At 47.6% G+C, this 19,266-nt stretch overlaps 1 protein-coding gene across 1 annotated transcript; it reads left to right on the top strand.

Annotated features, from left to right (window-relative positions):
• Nucleotides 1-847: 847 nt before the first annotated feature.
• Nucleotides 848-1,627, top strand: LOC311122561 (E3 ubiquitin-protein ligase RNF182-like; the record flags this gene model as incomplete). The annotated part of the gene is made up of 1 exon (XM_084196906.1): nucleotides 848-1,627. The coding sequence occupies one exon, from the start codon at nucleotides 848-850 to the stop codon at nucleotides 1,625-1,627; it is 780 nt and encodes a 259-aa protein (XP_084053032.1).
• Between the last annotated feature and the right edge of the window lie 17,639 nt (nucleotides 1,628-19,266).

Genomic DNA, 19,266 nt, shown 5'->3' with positions numbered 1-19,266 from the left:
GATGGAGAAGTCATTATGCTAGCTCTCAGAGTAGAAACAGACACAGTGAATAGCCTCTGGATGGAGAAGTCATTATGCTAGCTCTCAGAGTAGAAACAGACACAGTGAATAGCCTCTGGATGGAGAAGTCATTATGCTAGCTCTCAGAGTAGAAACAGACACAGTGAATAGCCTCTGGATGGAGAAGTCATTATGCTAGCTCTCAGAGTAGAAACAGACACAGTGAATAGCCTCTGGATGGAGAAGTCATTATGCTAGCTCTCAGTGTAGAAACAGACACAGTGAATAGCCTCTGGATGGAGAAGTCATTATGCTAGCTCTCAGAGTAGAAACAGACACAGTGAATAGCCTCTGGATGGAGAAGTCATTATGCTAGCTCTCAGTGTAGAAACAGACACAGTGAATAGCCTCTGGATGGAGAAGTCATTATGCTAGCTCTCAGAGTAGAAACAGACACAGTGAATAGCCTCTGGATGGAGAAGTCATTATGCTAGCTCTCAGAGTAGAAACAGACACAGTGAATAGCCTCTGGATGGAGAAGTCATTATGCTAGCTCTCAGAGTAGAAACAGACACAGTGAATAGCCTCTGGATGGAGAAGTCATTATGCTAGCTCTCAGAGTAGAAACAGACACAGTGAATAGCCTCTGGATGGAGAAGTCATTATGCTAGCTCTCAGAGTAGAAACAGACACAGTGAATAGCCTCTGGATGGAGAAGTCATTATGCTAGCTCTCAGAGTAGAAACAGACACAGTGAATAGCCTCTGGATGGAGAAGTTTCTTAAAATGCTACTTTTACTTGAGTAAAAAAACAATAATTCTCTCTCTCTCTCTCTCCTCTTCCAAGATGAGTGTTCTTCAGCCTGAATCGGATGAGATGCCCCCCTCCACCATCACCCTGACCCCCGTCACCACCCCCACCCCGACCCCCGTCAAAGAAGAGCTGGAGTGTAAAATCTGCTACCAGAGCTACAATGCCCACAGCCGCAGGCCCAAGATCCTGGACTGCCTCCACCGGGTGTGCGCCCGCTGCCTCAACAAGATCCTGGACCTGGGGGACGTCTTGGGCCTCATTTCCTGCCCCTTCTGCCGACACGAAACAGAGGTCAGCGAATACGAGGTGTCGGGCCTCCCTGACGACTCCAACATCATGTCCTGCCTGGCCGTCAGAGATAAGTCCTGGAGCTCCGACCACAGCAAAGAGGTGGTCCTCACCCCCAAGAGCCTGTCCTCCACCTCCTCCTCCACCTCGCACGACTCCTCCAACTGCCTGGTGATCACTATCATGGAGGTCCAGAGGGACACGGGGTCCGGGGGGCGTGGCTTGGGCATCTCAGACCACTACACAGAGCACAGCCTGGACTCCATCTCTGTGGGCTCCAACGGGCCGGAGGTTCAGGACGCCCTGTCCAGGCTCTGTACCCACGTCCCCCGGATCCTGGTGTGGCTCCTGGGTTTGTTCTACTTCGGGTCCCTGCCCCTGGGAATCTACCTGCTGGTGATCCAGAGGGTGACGCTGGGTATAGTCTGTGTGAGCCTGGTGCCCTCCAGTCTGACTGTGTGTCTGGTCTATGGGTTCTGCCAGTGTCTCTGCCAGGGCATGTGTGACTGCTCGTCTAGGGGCTGACTGGCTGGCTGACTGACTGGCTGGCTGACTGGCTGGCTGGCTGACTGGCTGGCTGGCTGGCTGACTGACTGGCTGGCTGGCTGGCTGACTGGCTGGCTGGCTGACTGGCTGACTGGCTGGCTGGCTGGCTGGCTGACTGGCTGGCTGGCTGGCTGACTGGCAGGCTGGCTGACTGACTGACTGACTGACTGGCTGGCTGGCTGGCTGGCTGGCTGGCTGGCTGGCTGGCTGGCTGGCTGGCTGGCTTAACAGAGTCCTGACTGTTGCTGGGGTGGTGGGATGTTGGGATTGGAGGTAAGGAAAATAATGGACTGTTGGAGCCATCATGGCGTCCTTTATTGTCCAAATCTAACGACCAGCCGGGTTGGAGGGAGGGAATCCAATGCACTGTTGGAGTCAACATGGCGTCCTTTACTGTGTCAATCAGAACAAGGGGATTGCCAATCTCTGTATTGAAAGGTGTTTTCTGAACTCTCCATACGCTCTATGGATGGAGAACTTGGACCAATGGGCCTTCCAGCCCCATGGGAGAGACTGGAGACAAATGGAGGGGTGGGTGGAAAACAATGGACTGTTGGTCGGTCCCATCATGGTGTCTGTTACCGTTGTCAAATCACATGGCACAGAGCCTTCCAGACAAACTCTCAATATGTCACAGAGCCTTCCAGACAAACTCTCAATATGTCACAGAGCCTTCCAGACAAACTCTCAATATGTCACAGAGCCTTCCAGACAAACTCTCAATATGTCACAGAGCCTTCCAGACCTATAGGTTGGTTTTATTTCCATGTGCAACAATAGGGCACTTTGGCAGTTAACAGTAAAGAAAACAGAGTTGCAGTGCAGTTTACAATAGATCAGATAATAAGAACATTAACATGATTAAAAAGAGGAACATCATGTGAACATCTAGCCCATCTAGTGTCCTATGAGAGAGTCTGGGGAAAACAGCACCACTAAGATGTCTCTCTCAGTCTGTGTCTCCCTGTGTCTCTGTCTCCCTGTCTCTCTGTCTCCCAGTGTCTCTGTCTCCCTGTGTCTCTGTCTCCCTGTGTCCCTGTCTCCCTGTCTCTCTGTCTCCCTGTGTCTCTGTCTCCCTGTGTCTCTGTCTCCCTGTGTCTCTGTCTCCCTGTGTCTCTGTCTCCCTGTGTCTCTGTCTCCCTGTGTCTCTGTCTCCCTGTCTCTCTCTCTCCCTGTGTCTCTGTCTCCCTGTCTCTCTGTCTCCCTGTGTCTCTGTCTCCCTGTCTCTCTGTCTCCCTGTGTCTCTGTCTCCCTGTCTCTCTGTCTCCCTGTGTCTCTGTCTCCCTGTGTCTCTGTCTCTCTCTCATTCTCTGTGTGTGTCTCTCCGTCTCTCTCCCTCAATTCAATTCAATTTTAATTTAAGGGCTTTATTGGCATGGGAAACATATGTTTACATTGCCAAAGCAAGTGAAATAGATAATAAACAAAAGTGAAATAAACAGTAAAATCTCTCCCTCTCTTCCTGTGTTGGAGATGTAAACAGCTCACTGCTTACTGCCAGCCCTCTACCTCAGAATATGAATGTGCAGCAGACGAGGACTTCAACCCACTGAGCACTTTTAAAGAGGACCATAGCCTGCGTCCCAAATCACACCCTATTCCCTACACGGTGCACTACTAATGATGTCCGGAGCCCTGTGGACCCTGGTCTAAAGTAGTGCACTACACAGGGAATAGGGTGCTATTTGGGAAGCATCCATAGCCTGGTAAAGAGTAACAGAGAATATCAACAGGGTCAATGGTACTGGGACAGAGAATATCAACAGGGTCAATGGTACTGGGACAGAGAATATCAACAGGGTCAATGGTACTGGGACAGAGAATATCAACAGGGTCAATGGTACTGGGACAGAGAACATCAACAGGGTCAATGGTACTGGGACAGAGAACATCAACAGGGTCAATGGTACTGGGACAGAGAACATCAACAGGGTCAATGGTACTGGGACAGAGAATATCAACAGGGTCAATGGTACTGGGACAGAGAATATCAACAGGGTCAATGGTACTGGGACAGAGAACATCAACAGGGTCAATGGTACTGGGACAGAGAACATCAACAGGGTCAATGGTACTGGGACAGAGAACATCAACAGGGTCAATGGTACTGGGACAGAGAATATCAACAGGGTCAATGGTACTGGGACAGAGAATATCAACAGGGTCAATGGTACTGGAACAGTATTCTCTGTTGCACAAACCTAGATATCTCTCCTCTCTCTCTCTCTCAATTTCAATTCAATTCAGTAGTCTGTATTGACATGGCAAGTTAAATTACTTACATTGTCAAAAGTATAAATATAACAAAAATGGTGGGACCAACAGCAATAATAATAGTAGTAGTGGAAATGGGATTACCATTAACAGCAACTACAACAACAATATTAATGAGAATAACAATACATTAAAGCAATAGTAGTCGACCAGTCTCAACATGACTGAGAAGACACATTACATGCTATGAAAGCCAAAACAAAACAGGAAATATTATTGACATTACATTACACTTTTCACTGGCTGTCCTTCAGGTTGTGGCAGGAGGACACATATTTGGCTGCTGAAATTGCACATTTGGGGTTTTTACCCAATACATATGTTTTTTTCTTCATCTTTTATAGTTTCAAATTCTTTGTACTGAATTATAATTTTGGGAAAGAAAGAGTCTCTTAGGTCTGAGTATTTGTCACAGTGTAATAGGAAATGCAGCTCTGTCTCTACCTCTCCCCGGGGGCAGAGTGAGCACAGCCTGTCCTCTCTGGGCAGCCAGGTTTGCCTGTGACGACCGGTCTCTATAGCCAGACTGTGCTCACTGAGTCTGTACCTAGTCAGTGTTTTCCTCAGTTTTCTATCAGTCACAGTGGTCAGATAGTCTGCCACCATGTACTGTCTGTTTAGAGCCAAATAGCATTGAAGTTTACTTTGATTTTTTGTGATATATTTTTATTTTTGCTTTGTGATGATTTGGTTGTGCCAGATATTCTGAGTGCTGTCCTGAGGCTCTATGAGGTTGGTTTTGGTTAGTGAACTGAGCCTCAGAACCAGCTGGCTGAGGGGAATCTCAGTTATTCGCTCTCTCTGTCTCTTTCAGTCTCTCTGATCCAACAGACCACGAGGAACCCGGCTCTAGAGGCCATGTTCCTCTTGCCAGTCCATGACAGACTGACCGGCTATGAAAAGGACAACAACTGATATGTCATTGAAAAAAATGGGAAATGATGATTAAATAATGACTATATTTCTTGTTGCTTCTTTCTTTCTTTAAAACAACACATTTAAATAATCAATGATTTGTCTTATTTTCCCCCCAGATTAAACCAATCAAAAGCTCCATACTTCCATCAGTAGATTAAAGTCATCAGGAATAACATCAACTAGGCTATAATGAGGGGAGGGAGGAGGAGAGGAGAGGAGGAGGACAGGGGAGAGAGGAGGAGGAAGACAGGGGAGAGAGGAGGAGGAAGACAGGGGAGAGAGGAGGAGGAAGACAGGGGAGAGAGGAGGAGGAAGACAGGGGAGAGAGGAGGAGGAAGACAGGGGAGAGAGGAGGAGGAAGACAGGGGAGAGAGGAGGAGGAGGACAGGGGAGAGAGGAGGAGGAAGACAGGGGAGAGGAGGAGGAGGAAGACAGGGGAGAGAGGAGGAGGAAGACAGGGGAGAGAGGAGGAGGAAGACAGGGGAGAGAGGAGGAGGAAGACAGGGGAGAGAGGAGGAGGAAGACAGGGGAGAGAGGAGGAGGAAGACAGGGGAGAGAGGAGGAGGAAGACAGGGGAGAGAGGAGGAGGAGGAAGACAGGGGAGAGAGGAGGAGGAAGACAGGGGAGAGGAGGAGGAGGAAGAGAGGGGAGAGAGGAGGAGGAAGACAGGGGAGAGGAGGAGGAGGAAGACAGGGGAGAGAGGAGGAGGAAGACAGGGGAGAGAGGAGGAGGAAGACAGAGGAGAGAGGAGGAGGACAGGGGAAAGAGGAGGAGGAGGACAGGGGAGAGAGGAGGAGGAAGACAGGGGAGAGGAGGAGGAAGGCAGGGGAGAGAGGAGGAGGAAGACAGGGGAGAGGAGGAGGAGGAAGACAGGGGAGAGAGGAGGAGGAGGACAGGGGAGAGAGGAGGAGGAAGACAGGGGAGAGAGGAGGAGGAAGACAGGGGAGAGAGGAGGAGGAAGACAGAGGAGGAGGAAGACAGGGGAGAGAGGAGGAGGAAGACAGGGGAGAGAGGAGGAGGAAGACAGGGGAGAGAGGAGGAGGAAGACAGGGGAGAGAGGAGGAGGAGGACAGGGGAGAGGAGGAGGAGGAAGACAGGGGAGAGAGGAGGAGGAAGACAGGGGAGAGAGGAGGAGGAAGACAGGGGAGAGGAGGAGGAGGAAGACAGGGGAGAGAGGAGGAGGAAGACAGGGGAGAGGAGGAGGAGGACAGGGGAGAGAGGAGGAGGAAGACAGGGGAGAGAGGAGGAGGAAGACAGGGGAGAGGTTACAGAGTAGAGTCCAGCCTCCTGCTACAGAGAGTTGAGGCCCGCAGAAACAGAATAATGAGCTAGGTTACAGCGTTATTCTAAAATTGATTAAATTGTTTTTTCTCCCTCATCAATCTACACACAATACCCCATAATGACAAAGCAAAAACAGGATTTCAGACATTTCTGCTAATTTATAAAAAAAAAAAAAACTGAAATATCACATTTACATAAATACTCAGAACCTTTACTCAGTACTTTGTTGAAGCACCTTTGTCAGCGATTACAGCCTCGAGTCTTCTTGGGTATGACGCTACAAGCTTGGCACACCTGTATTTGGGGAGTTTCTCCCATTCTTCTCTGCAGGATCCGACGGCGAGCGAGTAAACTGCGTCTTCCATCAATCCTATTAGCCAATGTTCAATCATTTGAAAATAAATTGGACGACCTAAGATTATGGTTATCCTACCAACGGGACGTTAAAAACTGTAATATCTTATGTTTCACCGAGTCGTGGCTGAACGACAACATGGACAACATACAGCTAGCGGGCTATACGCTACATCGGCAGGATAGAACGGCTGACTCCGGTAAGACAAGGGGTGGCGGTCTGTGTATATTTGTAAACAACAGCTGGTGCACAAAATCTAATACTAAGGAAGTCTCAAGGTTTAGCTCGCCTGAGGTAGAGTATGTCATGATAAGCTGTAGACCACATTATTTACCGAGAGACTTTTCATCTATATTTTTCCACTGTTGTGTTTGCCGACGACACAACAGTAGTAGGCCTGATCACCGACAACGATGAGACAGCCTATAGGGAGGAGGTCAGAGACCTGGCCGTGTGGTGCCAGGATAACAACCTCTCCCTCAACGATGAGACAGCCTATAGGGAGGAGGTCAGAGACCTGGCCGTGTGGTGCCAGGATAACAACCTCTCCCTCAACGATGAGACAGCCTATAGGGAGGAGGTCAGAGACCTGGCAGTGTGGTGCCAGGATAACAACCTCTCCCTCAACGTGATCAAGACAAAGGAGATGATTGTGGACTACAGGAAAAAAAAAGAGGACTGAGCATGCCCCCATTCTCATCGATGGGGCTGTAGTGGAACAGGTTGAGAGCTTCAAGTTCCTTGGTGTCCACATCACCAACAAACTATCATGGTCCAAACGCACCAAGACAGTCGTGAAGAGGGCACGACAAAGCCTATTCCCCCTCAGGAGACTGAAAAGATTTGGCATGGGTCCTCAGATCCTCAAAAACTTTTACAGCTGCACCATCGAGAGCATCCTGACTGGTTGCATTACTGCCTGGTATGGCAACTGCTCGGCATCCGACCGCAAGGCACTACAGAGGGTAGTGCGTACGGCCCAGTACATCACTGGGGCAAAGCTTCCTTCCATCCAGGACCTCTATACCAGGCGGTGTCAGAGGAAGGCCCTCAAAATTGTCAAAGACTCCAGCCACCCTAGTCATAGACTGTTCTCTCTGCTACCGCACGGTAAGCGGTACCGGAGCGCGAAGTCTAGGTCCAAAAGGCTTCTCAACAGCTTCTACCCCCAAGCCATAAGACTCCTGAACAGCTAATCATGGCTACCCGGACTATTTGCACTTCCTCTCAAGCTCTGTCAGGTTGGATGGGGAGCATTGCTGCACAGTTATTTTCAGGTCTCTCCAGAGATGTTAGATCGGGTTCAAGTCCGGCCTCTGGCTGGGCCACTCAAGGACATTCAGAGACTTGTCCCAAAGCCACTCCTGCATTGTCTTGGCTGTGTGCTTAGGGTTGTTGTCCTGTTGGAAGGTGAACCTTCACCCCAGTCTGAGGTCCTGAGCGCTCTGGAGCAGGTTTTCATGAAAGATCTCTCTGTACTTTGCTCCGTTCATCTTTCCCTCGATCATGACTAGTCTCCCAGTCCCTACCGCTGAAAAACATCCCCACAGCCTGATGCTGTCACCACCATGGTTCACCGTAGTGATGGTGGCAGGTTTCCTCCAGACGTGACGCTTGGAAGTCAGGCCAAAGTGTTCAATCTTGGTTTCATCAGACCAGAGAATCTTGTTTCTCATGGTCTGAGTCCTTTAGGTGCCTTTTGGCAAACTCCAAGCGGGCTGTCATGTGCCTTTTACTGAGGAGTGGCTTCCGCCTGGCCACTACCATAAAGGCCTGATTGGTGGAGTGCTGCAGAGATGGTTGTCCTTCTGCAATTTGTAAGTCGCTCTGGATAAGAGCGTCTGCTAAATGACGTAAATGTAAATGTATATGGAAGGTTCTCCCATCTCCACAGAGGAACTCTAGAGCTCTGTCAGAGTGACCATCGGGTTTTTGGTCACCTCCCTGACCAAGGCCCTTCTCTCCCGATTGCTCAGTTTGGCTGGGCTGCCAGCTCTAGGAAGAGTCTTGGTGGTTCCAAACTTCTTCCATTTAAGAATGATGAAGGCCACTGTGTTCTTGGGGACCTTCAATGCTGCAGACATTTTTTGGTACCCTTCCCCAGATCTGTGCTTCGACACAGTCCTGTCTCGGAGCTCTACGGACAATTCCTTCGACGTCATGGCTTGGTTTTTGCTCTGACATGCACTGTCAACTGTGGGACCTTATATAGACAGGTGTGTGCCTTTCCAAATCCTGTCCAATCAATTTAATTGACCACAGGTGGACACCAATCAAGTTGTAGAAACATCTCAAGGATGATCAATGGAAACAGGATGCACCTGAGCTCAATTTCGAGTATCATAGCAAAGGGTCTGAATACTTGTAAATAAGGTATTTTGGTTTTCTATTTTTAATAAATTACCATACATTTCTAAAAACCTGTTTTCACTTTGTCATTATGGGGTATTGTGTGTAGATTGATGAGGATTATTATTATTTTTAATCCATTTTAGAATAAGGCTGTAATGTAACAAAAATGTGGAAAAAGTCAAGGCAGAGAAGAATGGGAGAAACTCCCCAAATACAGGTGTGCCAAGCTTGTAGCGTCATACCCAAGAAGACTGGAGGCTGTAATCACTGCCAAAGGTGCTTCAACAAAGTACTGAGCTCAAACTTCGAGTCTCATAGCAAAGGGTCTGAATACTTATGGAAATGTGATATTTCAGTTTTTTTTTTTTTATAATAAATGTGCACAAATTTCTAAAAACCTGTTTTTGCTTCGTCATTATGGGGTATTGTGTGTTGATTGATGAGAAAAACAACAACAATTTAATCCATTTTTAGAATAAGGCTGTAACGTAACAAAATGTGGAAAAAGTCAAGGGGTCTGAATACTTTCCGAATGCGCTGTAGTTAATCCTGTTCATAACATCTCCATTTACAGAGACCCAGGTAAAGACTATAGACACTCCCCAAAATACTGTTTTGCATTCAGTGCATACTCTTCTTTCCTCCTATAAAACATTTAGTTTTTTTTAAATGGTGCAAAATGGCAAAAACAAACCATTTAATTCTGAAGCAAAACCCAGAAATTACTAAGATCTATCCCAAAATCTATATATGGAACACAATCAAATATTCAACACCTTTTAAGGCATTTCAGGCAAATGTGCGGAATGAATTTTAATAACGCTTTAATAATTTAGTCAATCTTCCCTCTCCGCTCTCCATCTTTCACTCCCACTCAATTCAATTTCAATATTAACTAAGTATGTTAACTCTCTCTCTCTCTCTCTCTCTCTCTCTCTCTCTCCCGCTCTCTCTCCCGCTCTCTCTCTCTCTCTCTCGCTCTCTCTCTCTTTCTCTCTCTCTCTCTCTTTCTCTCTTTCTCTCTCTGTCTCTGTCTCTCTCTCTCTCTCTCTCTCTCTCGCTCTCTCTCTCTCGCTCTCTCTCTCCCGCTCTCTCTCCCGCTCTCTCTCACTGTGAGAGTACTTTCTTCTCACTTCCCTCAGATGGGTGCAAGGCGAGGGCTGCTATGTTGCATGTGTAATGTACACAAAAACAATAGCTGGAACGACCGAGCGAGCAGACGCGAACTGGCTGAGTCAATTCAGTGACTAGCTTTGCACTTGGCTAGCTATGTATTTAGATTGTAGTTAGGTATTGTTGGTAGTTATCGTGGGTTGTTGTATGTAATTATTGTAGGTTAGTATTGTATTCGGCGGCGCCGGGCGTAGCACGAAGCTAGCTGGCTAACCCACCACCTGGACTAGCTGGCGAGTAGCTATTAGCAACGGTATAGTTGTCTCACGCCTGAGAGTGCCTGTAATTACGCCAGCTGGCTGCCTACAATAATTACATACAACAATGCCTACCATTCAGCTGTTTTCTAACCTCATTGTCTGAACCGTTAATGTTAGGTAGCAAGTGGCTACTGTGCTTGAAATGTAGCTAGCTTGTTGCTACCTGGATAGCTACTAGTAAACAATAGCTGGAACGACCGAGCGAACAGACGCAAACTGGCTGAGTCAATTCAGTGGCTAGCTTTGCACTTGGCTAGCTAACAGTAGCTGCTAGGGGTAAGTCATAACCTACATTTGTGTTTTGTTTTTTTACATATTGATAGCCCGAGTTGTTCAGGGAATTTGGGACATGGGTGACTAGTTAACGTTAGTTTGGCTCTCTCTGTGTGTTCGTGCCGTTCGTGCTGCGCCTAGTTAGCTAGCTGAGTTAGTCTATTCATAGAAACATTGAACCGCTGTAGTTTACAACAATTATAGTTTCTGAGGTGGAAGTTGGGAGAGTTATATTTGGGAGTTGTGGTGAGGGAGGCCCGCTCTCTCCTTTCCCAGATGTTTAGTTCATTTCATTCCGATCTCCTCTGCATTATTGTAGCCATTTGCTGCAGCCTGTCAACTATGCCTCTGCCTATCCCTGTTCTCTCCTCTCCGCACAGGCTACACAAACGCCTCACACCGCGTGGCTGCTGCCTCTCTAACCTGGTGGTCCCTGCACGCACCACTCACCTGGAGTTCCAGGTCTCAGGCAGCCTCTGGAACTGCCGTTCTGCTGCCAACAAGGCAGACTTCATCCCAGCCTATGCTACCCTCCAATCCCTCGACTTCTTGGCGCTGACGGAAACATGGATTACCACTGAAAACACTGCTACTCCTACTGCTCTCTCCTCGTCTGACCATGTGTTCTCGCATACCCCGAGAGCATCTGGTCAGCAGGGTGGTGGCACAGGAATCCTCATATCTCCCAAGTGGACATTCTCCATTTTTCCCCTAACCCATCTGTCTATCTCCTCATTTGAATTCCATGCTGTCACAGTCACTAGCCCATTTAAGCTTAATATCCTTGTCATCTATCGCCCTCCAGGTTCCCTTGGAGAGTTCATCAATGAGCTTGACGCCTTGATAAGCTCCTTTCCTGAGGATGGCTCACCCCTCACAGTTTTGGGGGATTTCAACCTCCCTACGTCTACATTTGACTCATTTCTCTCTGCCTCCTTCTTTCCACTCCTCTCCTCTTTTGACCTCACCCTCTCACCATCCCCCCCTACTCACAAGGCAGGCAATACGCTTGACCTCATCTTTACTAGATGCTGCTCTTCTACTAATCTCACTGCAACTCCCCTCCATGTCTCCGACCACTACTTTGTATCCTTTTCTCTCTCGCTCTCCTCCAACACTACTCACTCTGCCCCTACACAGATGGTAATGCGCCGCCGCAACCTTCGCTCTCTCTCTCCCACTACTCTCTCGTCTTCCATCCTATCATCTCTTCCCTCTGCTCAATCTTTCTCCCTCCAATCTCCTGATTCTGCCTCCTCAACCCTCCTCTCCTCCCTTTCTGCATCCTTTGACTCTCTGTGTCCCCTATCCTCCCGGCCGGCTCGGTCCTCCCCTCCAGCTCCGTGGCTTGATGACTCATTGCGAGCTCACAGAACAGAGCTCCGGGCAGCTGAGCGGAAATGGAAGAAAACTAAACTCCCTGCCGACCTGGCATCTTTTCACTCCCTCCTCTCTACATTTTCTTCATCTGTTTCTGCTGCTAAGGCCACTTTCTACCACTCTAAATTCCAAGCATCTGCCTCTAACCCTAGGAAGCTCTTTGCCACATTCTCCTCCCTGCTGAATCCCCCCCCCCCCCCCCCCCTCTCTGTGGATGACTTCGTCAACCACTTTGAAAAGAAGGTTGACGACATCCGATCCTCGTTTGTTAAGTCTAATGACACTGCTGGTCCTGCTCACACTGCCCTACCCTATGCTTTGACTTCTTTCTCCCCTCTCTCTCAAGATAAAATCTTGCGACTTGAGACTGCAGGCCGCCCAACAACCTGCCCGCTTGACCCTATCCCCTCCTCTCTTCTCCAGACCATCTCCGGTGACCTTCTCCCCTACCTCACCTCGCTGATCAACTCATCCTTGACCGCTGGCCATGTCCCTTCCGTCTTCAAGAGAGCGAGAGTTGCACCCCTTCTCAAAAAACCAACACTTGATCCCACTGATGTCAACAACTACAGACCAGTATCCCTTCTTTCTTTTCTTTCCAAAACTATTGAGCGTGCCGTCTTTAGCCAACTCTCTTGCTATCTCTCTCAGAATGACCTTCTTGATCCAAACCAGTCACGTTTCAGGACTGGTCATTCAACTGAGACTGCTCTTCTCTGTGTCACGGAGGCTCTCCGCACTGCTAAAGCTAACTCTCTCTCCTCTGCTCTTGTCCTTCTAGACCTGTCTGCTGCCTTTGATACTGTGAACCATCAGATCCTCCTCTCCACCCCCTCCGAGCTGGGCATCTCCGGCGCGGCTCACTCCTGGATTGCGTCCTACCTGACCGGTCGCTCCTACCAAGTGGCGTGGCGAAAAGCTGTCTCCGCACCACGTGCTCTCACCACTGGTGTCCCCCAGGGCTCAGTTCTAGGCCCTCTCCTATTCTCCCTATACACCAAGTCACTTGGCTCTGTCATATCCTCACATGGCCTCTCCTATCATTGCTACGCTGACGATACACAACTAATCTTCTCCTTTCCCCCTTCTGATAACCAGGTGGCGAATCGCATCTCTGCATGTCTGGCAGACATATCAGTATGGATGACGGCTCACCACCTCAAGCTGAACCTTGGCAAGATGGAGCTGCTCTTCCTCCCGGGGAAGGACTGCCCGTTCCATGATCTCGCCATCACGGTTGACAACTCCGTTGTGTCCTCCTCCCAGAGTGCGAAGAGCCTTGGCGTGACCCTGGACAACACCCTGTCGTTCTCCGCTAACATCAAGGCGGTGACCCGATCCTGCAGGTTCATGCTCTACAACATTCGGAGAGTACGACCCTGCCTTACACAGGAAGCGGCACAGGTCCTAATCCAGGCACTTGTCATCTCCCGTCTGGATTACTGCAACTCACTGTTGGCTGGGCTCCCTGCCTGTGCCATTAAACCCCTACAACTCATCCAGAATGCCGCAGCCCGTCTGGTGTTCAACCTTCCCAAGTTCTCTCACGTCACCCCGCTCCTCCGCACACTCCACTGGCTTCCAGTTGAAGCTCGCATCTGTTACAAGACCATGGTGCTTGCCTATGGAGCTGTGAGGGGAACGGCACCTCCGTACCTTCAGGCTCTGATCAGTCCCTACACCCAAACGAGGGCATTGCGTTCATCCACCTCTGGCCTGCTGGCTCCCCTTCCTCTGCGGAAGCATAGTTCCCGCTCAGCCCAGTCAAAACTGTTCGCTGCTCTGGCACCCCAATGGTGGAACAAGCTCCCTCACGACGCCAGGACAGCGGAGTCACTCACCACCTTCCGGAGACATTTGAAACCCCACCTCTTTAAGGAATACCTGGGATAGGATAAAGTAATCCTTCTACCCCCCCCCCCCTAAAAATAAAAAAAATAAAAAAAATATTAATAAAAAAAAAATTTAAAAAAAAAAATACTTAAAAAAAAACATTTGTGAAGTGGTTATCCCACTGGCTATAGGGTGAATGCACCAATTTGTAAGTCGCTCTGGATAAGAGCGTCTGCTAAATGACGTAAATGTAAAATTTAGAACAGATTACGGCTAGTCCTGAACTAAAAAGCAAGATCAATTGAGGATATCCCTGGGAAGTGCTATGTAGTTCAGGACTAGGCTGAATCTCTGCCTGAGAAACAATATTATTATATTGGGAAACCGGACCGGACCCCTTAAACCGGACCGGACCCCTTAAACCGGACCGGACCGGACCCCTTAAACCGGACCCCTGAAACCGGACCCCTTAAACGTCCACACCAGTAGACCCAGACGATGGCCAGAACCTACCCATCATGTTGCACAGCGATTTGTCAATAACTCATCGTTTTATTCAAAAGTATGATATATTTGGTCTTTAAGTGACAAATCCGAGCTGCAAATCCGTGTGAATGTGGTGTCTTTTCCTATGATGTGACGTACAGTACAAATTCAACTACAGTATGTTTTTTGCACCACTTTTTGTTTATGGAAAAGTATGATCATTTTCACTTTTGAGATATATTTTGTAAATGGTATAATTGCGTGATACGATAGTATTTTGCAAATCCACTCTCCCCGTCGACCCAAGATGAATGCTTTTGACCACTAATAATAATAATAATAATAATAATAATAATAATATGCCATTTAGCAGACGCTTTTATCCAAAGCGACTTACAGTCATGCGTGCATACATTTTTACGTATGGGTGGTCCCGGGGATCGAACCCACTACCCCGGCGTTACGAGGCGCCGTGCTCTACCAGCTGAGCTACAGAGGACCAAGCGCCGTGCTCTACCAGCTGAGCTACAGAGGACTAATGTTTTGCTTCACTACACGCTCCACTGCTTTGATTGGTGTAACGTTAGCTAGTAACCACAGGTGTCTATCCAGACAATGAAAAGGCATCCCGCGAAATAAAATTCATGGAACTTATCATTTGCGGTGTGTGCATGAGCAAAGTCATTGTTGCCTCTCATTTCACTTCCCCCTGTGAGAACCATGAGCTTGGGCTGGCTTTGCTTTACTGCAGCCGAAGTCTGCCAGCAGCCTTCCTACCAAAGGTTTCACCGTGTCCAATACAATATTGAAAAACACATATCAGCTATCTTTCAATAGTTATTCATATTACCAGAACTTCATCTTATTCTTTCTAACTATTTCTATGGCGGATTCGTGGCCACAATTTATGGAAGATGACAAAAACTCTGGAGATAATAGATGGTGTAGTCAAAGATAGGCCAGTGGTTTCCATCTGTGGTGTAGTCAAAGATAGGCCAGTGGTTTCCATCTGTGGTGAAGTCAAAGATAGGCCAGTGGTTTCCATCTGTGGTGAAGTCAAAGATAGGCCAGTGGTTTCCATCTGTGGTGACGTCAAAGATAGGCCAGTGGTTTCCATCTGTGGTGTAGTCAAAGATAGGCCAGTGGTTTCCATCTGTGGTGACGTCAAAGATAGGCCAGTGGTTTCCATCTGTGGTGAAGTCAAAGATAGGCCAGTGGTTTCCATCTGTGGTGAAGTCAAAGATTGGCCAGTGGTTTCCATCTGTGGTGAAGTCAAAGATAGGCCAGTGGTTTCCATCTGTGGTGTAGTCAAAGATAGGCCAGTGGTTTCCATCTGTGGTGAAGTCAAAGATAGGCCAGTGGTTTCCATCTGTGGTGTAGTCAAAGATAGGCCAGTGGTTTCCATCTGTGGTGTAGTCAAAGATAGGCCAGTGGTTTCCATCTGTGGTGTAGTCAAAGATAGGCCAGTGGTTAACATCTGTGGTGACGTCAAAGATAGGCCAGTGGTTTCCATCTGTGGTGAAGTCAAAGATAGGCCAGTGGTTTCCATCTGTGGTGAAGTCAAAGATAGGCCAGTGGTTTCCATCTGTGGTGAAGTCAAAGATAGGCCAGTGGTTTCCATCTGTGGTGAAGTCAAAGATTGGCCAGTGGTTTCCATCTGTGGTGAAGTCAAAGATAGGCCAGTGGTTTCCATCTGTGGTGTAGTCAAAGATAGGCCAGTGGTTTCCATCTGTGGTGAAGTCAAAGATAGGCCAGTGGTTTCCATCTGTGGTGTAGTCAAAGATAGGCCAGTGGTTTCCATCTGTGGTGTAGTCAAAGATAGGCCAGTGGTTTCCATCTGTGGTGTAGTCAAAGATAGGCCAGTGGTTTCCATCTGTGGTGAAGTCAAAGATAGGCCAGTGGTTTCCATCTGTGGTGAAGTCAAAGATAGGCCAGTGGTTTCCAACCGGTCGATCTTCAAGGTATTCCTAGTCGAAAAGCCGACCATAAAGGCTTGAGCTCCTTTTAAAAAATGGTATTCGTGTTGCCCTGTTGGTGGTAGGTGCACTTGATTCAGAAGCCCTGTTGGTGGTAGGTGCACTTGATTCAGAAGCCCTGTTGGCGGTAGGTGCACTTGATTCAGAAGCCCTGTTGCAGTAGGTGCACTTGATTCAGAAGCCCTGTTGCGGTAGGTGAACTTGATTCAGAAGCCCTGCGCACCGGGTAAGCGAAGTGTTCCCATTTTTAACCATTTCATTTGTCTTTAAAGACAATCTCAACCCTACCCGGTAGACCGGGAGATCTGTGGCTAAATCAAGTGAGCATACTGCGCTGGCCAATCGTTTAGCTCAAACCACTGTGCCTACAGCTTCCACGACCGCTCCCACAACAAAGTTTGATACCAGCCTACATGATATTTCATAACTTTGAAAACCATGACCAGAGAAAGAGACTGTCAAAGAATACAGCAAAGAGCTGCTGTTTTTATGAGTTCATGTCTAAGTTTTTATTCAGCATTGTCAACATGGTTTTATTCAACAATATTACAAAACATAAAATGCGCTTCTCCCTACTTCCACTCACGCAGAGTCTTTCCAGAGATGTTCGATCGGGTTCAAGTCCGGGCTCTGGCTGGTCCACTCAAGGACATTCAGAGACTTGTCCCGAAGCCACTCCTGCTTTGTCTTGGCTGTGTGCTTAGGGTCATTGTCCTGTAGGAAGGATGAATCTTCGCCCCAGTCTGAGGTCCTGAGCGCTCTGGAGCAGGTTTTCATCAAGGATCTCTCTGTACTTTGCTCCGTTCATATTTCCCTCGATCCTGACTAGTCTCCCAGTCCCTGCCGCTGAAAAACATCCCCACAGCATGATGCTGTCACCACCATGATTAACCGTAGGGATGGTGCCAGGTTTTCTCCAGATGTGACGCTTGGCATTAAGGCCAAAGAGTTCAATTTTTGTTTAATCAGACCAGAGAATCTTGTTTCTCCTGGTCTGAGAGTCTTTAGGTGACTTTTGGCAAACTCCAAGCGGGCTGTCATGTGCCTTTTACTGAGGAGTGGCTTCCGTCTGGCCACTCTACCATAAAGGCCTGATTGGTGGAGTGCTGCAGAGATGGTTGTCCTTCTGGAAGGTTCTCCCATCTCCACAGAGGAACTCTGGAGCTCTGTCAGAGTGACCATCGGGTTCTGGGTCACCTCCCTGACCAAGGCCCTTCTCCCCTGATTGCTCAGTTTGGCCGGCCGGCCAGCTCTAGGAAGAGTCTTGGTGGTTCCAAACTTCTTCCATTTAAGAATGATGGAGGCCACTGTGTTCTTGGGGACCTTCAATGCTGCAGAAATTTTTTGTACCCTTCCCCAGATCTGTGCCTCGACACGATCCTGTCTCGGAGCTCTACGGACAATTCCTTCGACCTCATGGCTTGGTTTTTGCTCTGACATGCACTGTCAACTGTGGGACATTATATAGACAGGTGTGTGCCTTTCCAAATCATGTCCAATCAATTGGAAAAACATCTCAAGGATGATCAATAGAAACAGGATGCACCTGAGCTCAATTCCGAGTCTTATAGCAAAGGGTCTGAATATTTCGGTTTTCACTTTGTCATTATGGGGTATTGTGTGTAGATTGATGAGGAAATTGTTTTATTTAATAAATTTTATAATAAGGCTGTAATGTAACAACATTTTGAAAAAGTCAAGTGTCTGAATACTTTTCCGAATGCAATGTATTAGCAACTCTGTCGTGTCTATTTTAATATTGAGGAATATTTCACTTTCTCTTTTCATAGGAACAACAATTTTTCCATGAGGCAGATGCGATGCGACACGAGTTTAGCCATCATGTGGAAGACTGTGACTCCTCTCGCTGGTCAGTCTCACCAGAGGAAAGGAAGGAGAGAGCAGGGACCGTGAGAGGCGGAGCCTCTGCTACTCCCTCCACTGATACTAATGATGCTGTCAAATCAACTGGGAACTCAGAAAAGCTCCGACTTCCGACTTCAGTGCGTTCAAGACTCGGAACTCGGGGGAAAAAATAGATTCAAAATTGTTTTGAAAAGTCATTCTACTCGGAATTCCAAGTCGGAAACTCTGGCAACTTTCTAGAGCTCCGACTTTCCGACCTGAAGATCACTGACGTCATGATTTGACCTTGTTTTTTTTCTCCAGAGTTCCAAGTTGTTTTGAAAGCACCATGACCATCAGATGCAGGTACCATCAGTCCAGTCAAATAAAAAAGCTCATTATTTCAATTTATGCTCAGCTGTGCCTCGCAAGTGCTACACCAACTGATTTATTTTGTTGTCAAATCTTGAGTTCTGAAATATAATCTATAAATAATATGGTCTGAGAAGATCAATATTGCAGCGCTGCCTACTTTGAAGAAAGTTTGGAGAGAGATTTGCTATGTGAATTTAAATTTCCCCCTGGCACAATCCCTAGACTGTGTTTTAAAGTGAATTTCCTGCAATTCTACATATTTTGACATGGCTTAGGCCTATGACCAGGGTGGAACATTTAAAAAATAAAAACCACAGGTCAGGGCCCGGTTTCCCAAAAGCATCTTAAGGCTACGTTTATCATTAGAACCAGTGATTCAGTTATTCCGGCCGAAAATCCGATGTTCTGGGTGAAAACCGCTAACGGTGGCTAATAGCAAGTAGCTTGTTAGCTAGTTAGCTGGCTAGCTAGTTTCAACTGGAGATTCTAGATAAAGGTGAGTAAATAATAGAATCCGTTCCACATTGAGTGAGGCGGGTTGCAGGAAAGTATATTTAGTAGAAGGATGAAAAGTGTGATAGGGAAATATGTACGAAAAATACAAAAATACAAAAAAAAAAAAAAAACTGGCTATTTACATGGACACACAAGAGAACACGACCGCTCTGCTACGCCATCTTGGACATGATTCTACAGTTTATCATAAGAACCCTCGTAGGAGCATCGATAAAGCTGTTTCTCAAAACCATCATTATTAACTTTGCTATTGAAAACGCTCGTTATTTAACAACTGCCTCAGACCACTCGCAGAACTAAGTACGTTTTTTAGATGCT

Source organism: Coregonus lavaretus (genome assembly GCF_964263955.1).
Source record: "Coregonus lavaretus genome assembly, contig: HAP1_SCAFFOLD_6340, whole genome shotgun sequence".
In the NCBI taxonomy this organism is placed as follows: domain Eukaryota; kingdom Metazoa; phylum Chordata; class Actinopteri; order Salmoniformes; family Salmonidae; genus Coregonus; species Coregonus lavaretus.
This window is presented reverse-complemented; position numbering and strand designations above follow the sequence as displayed.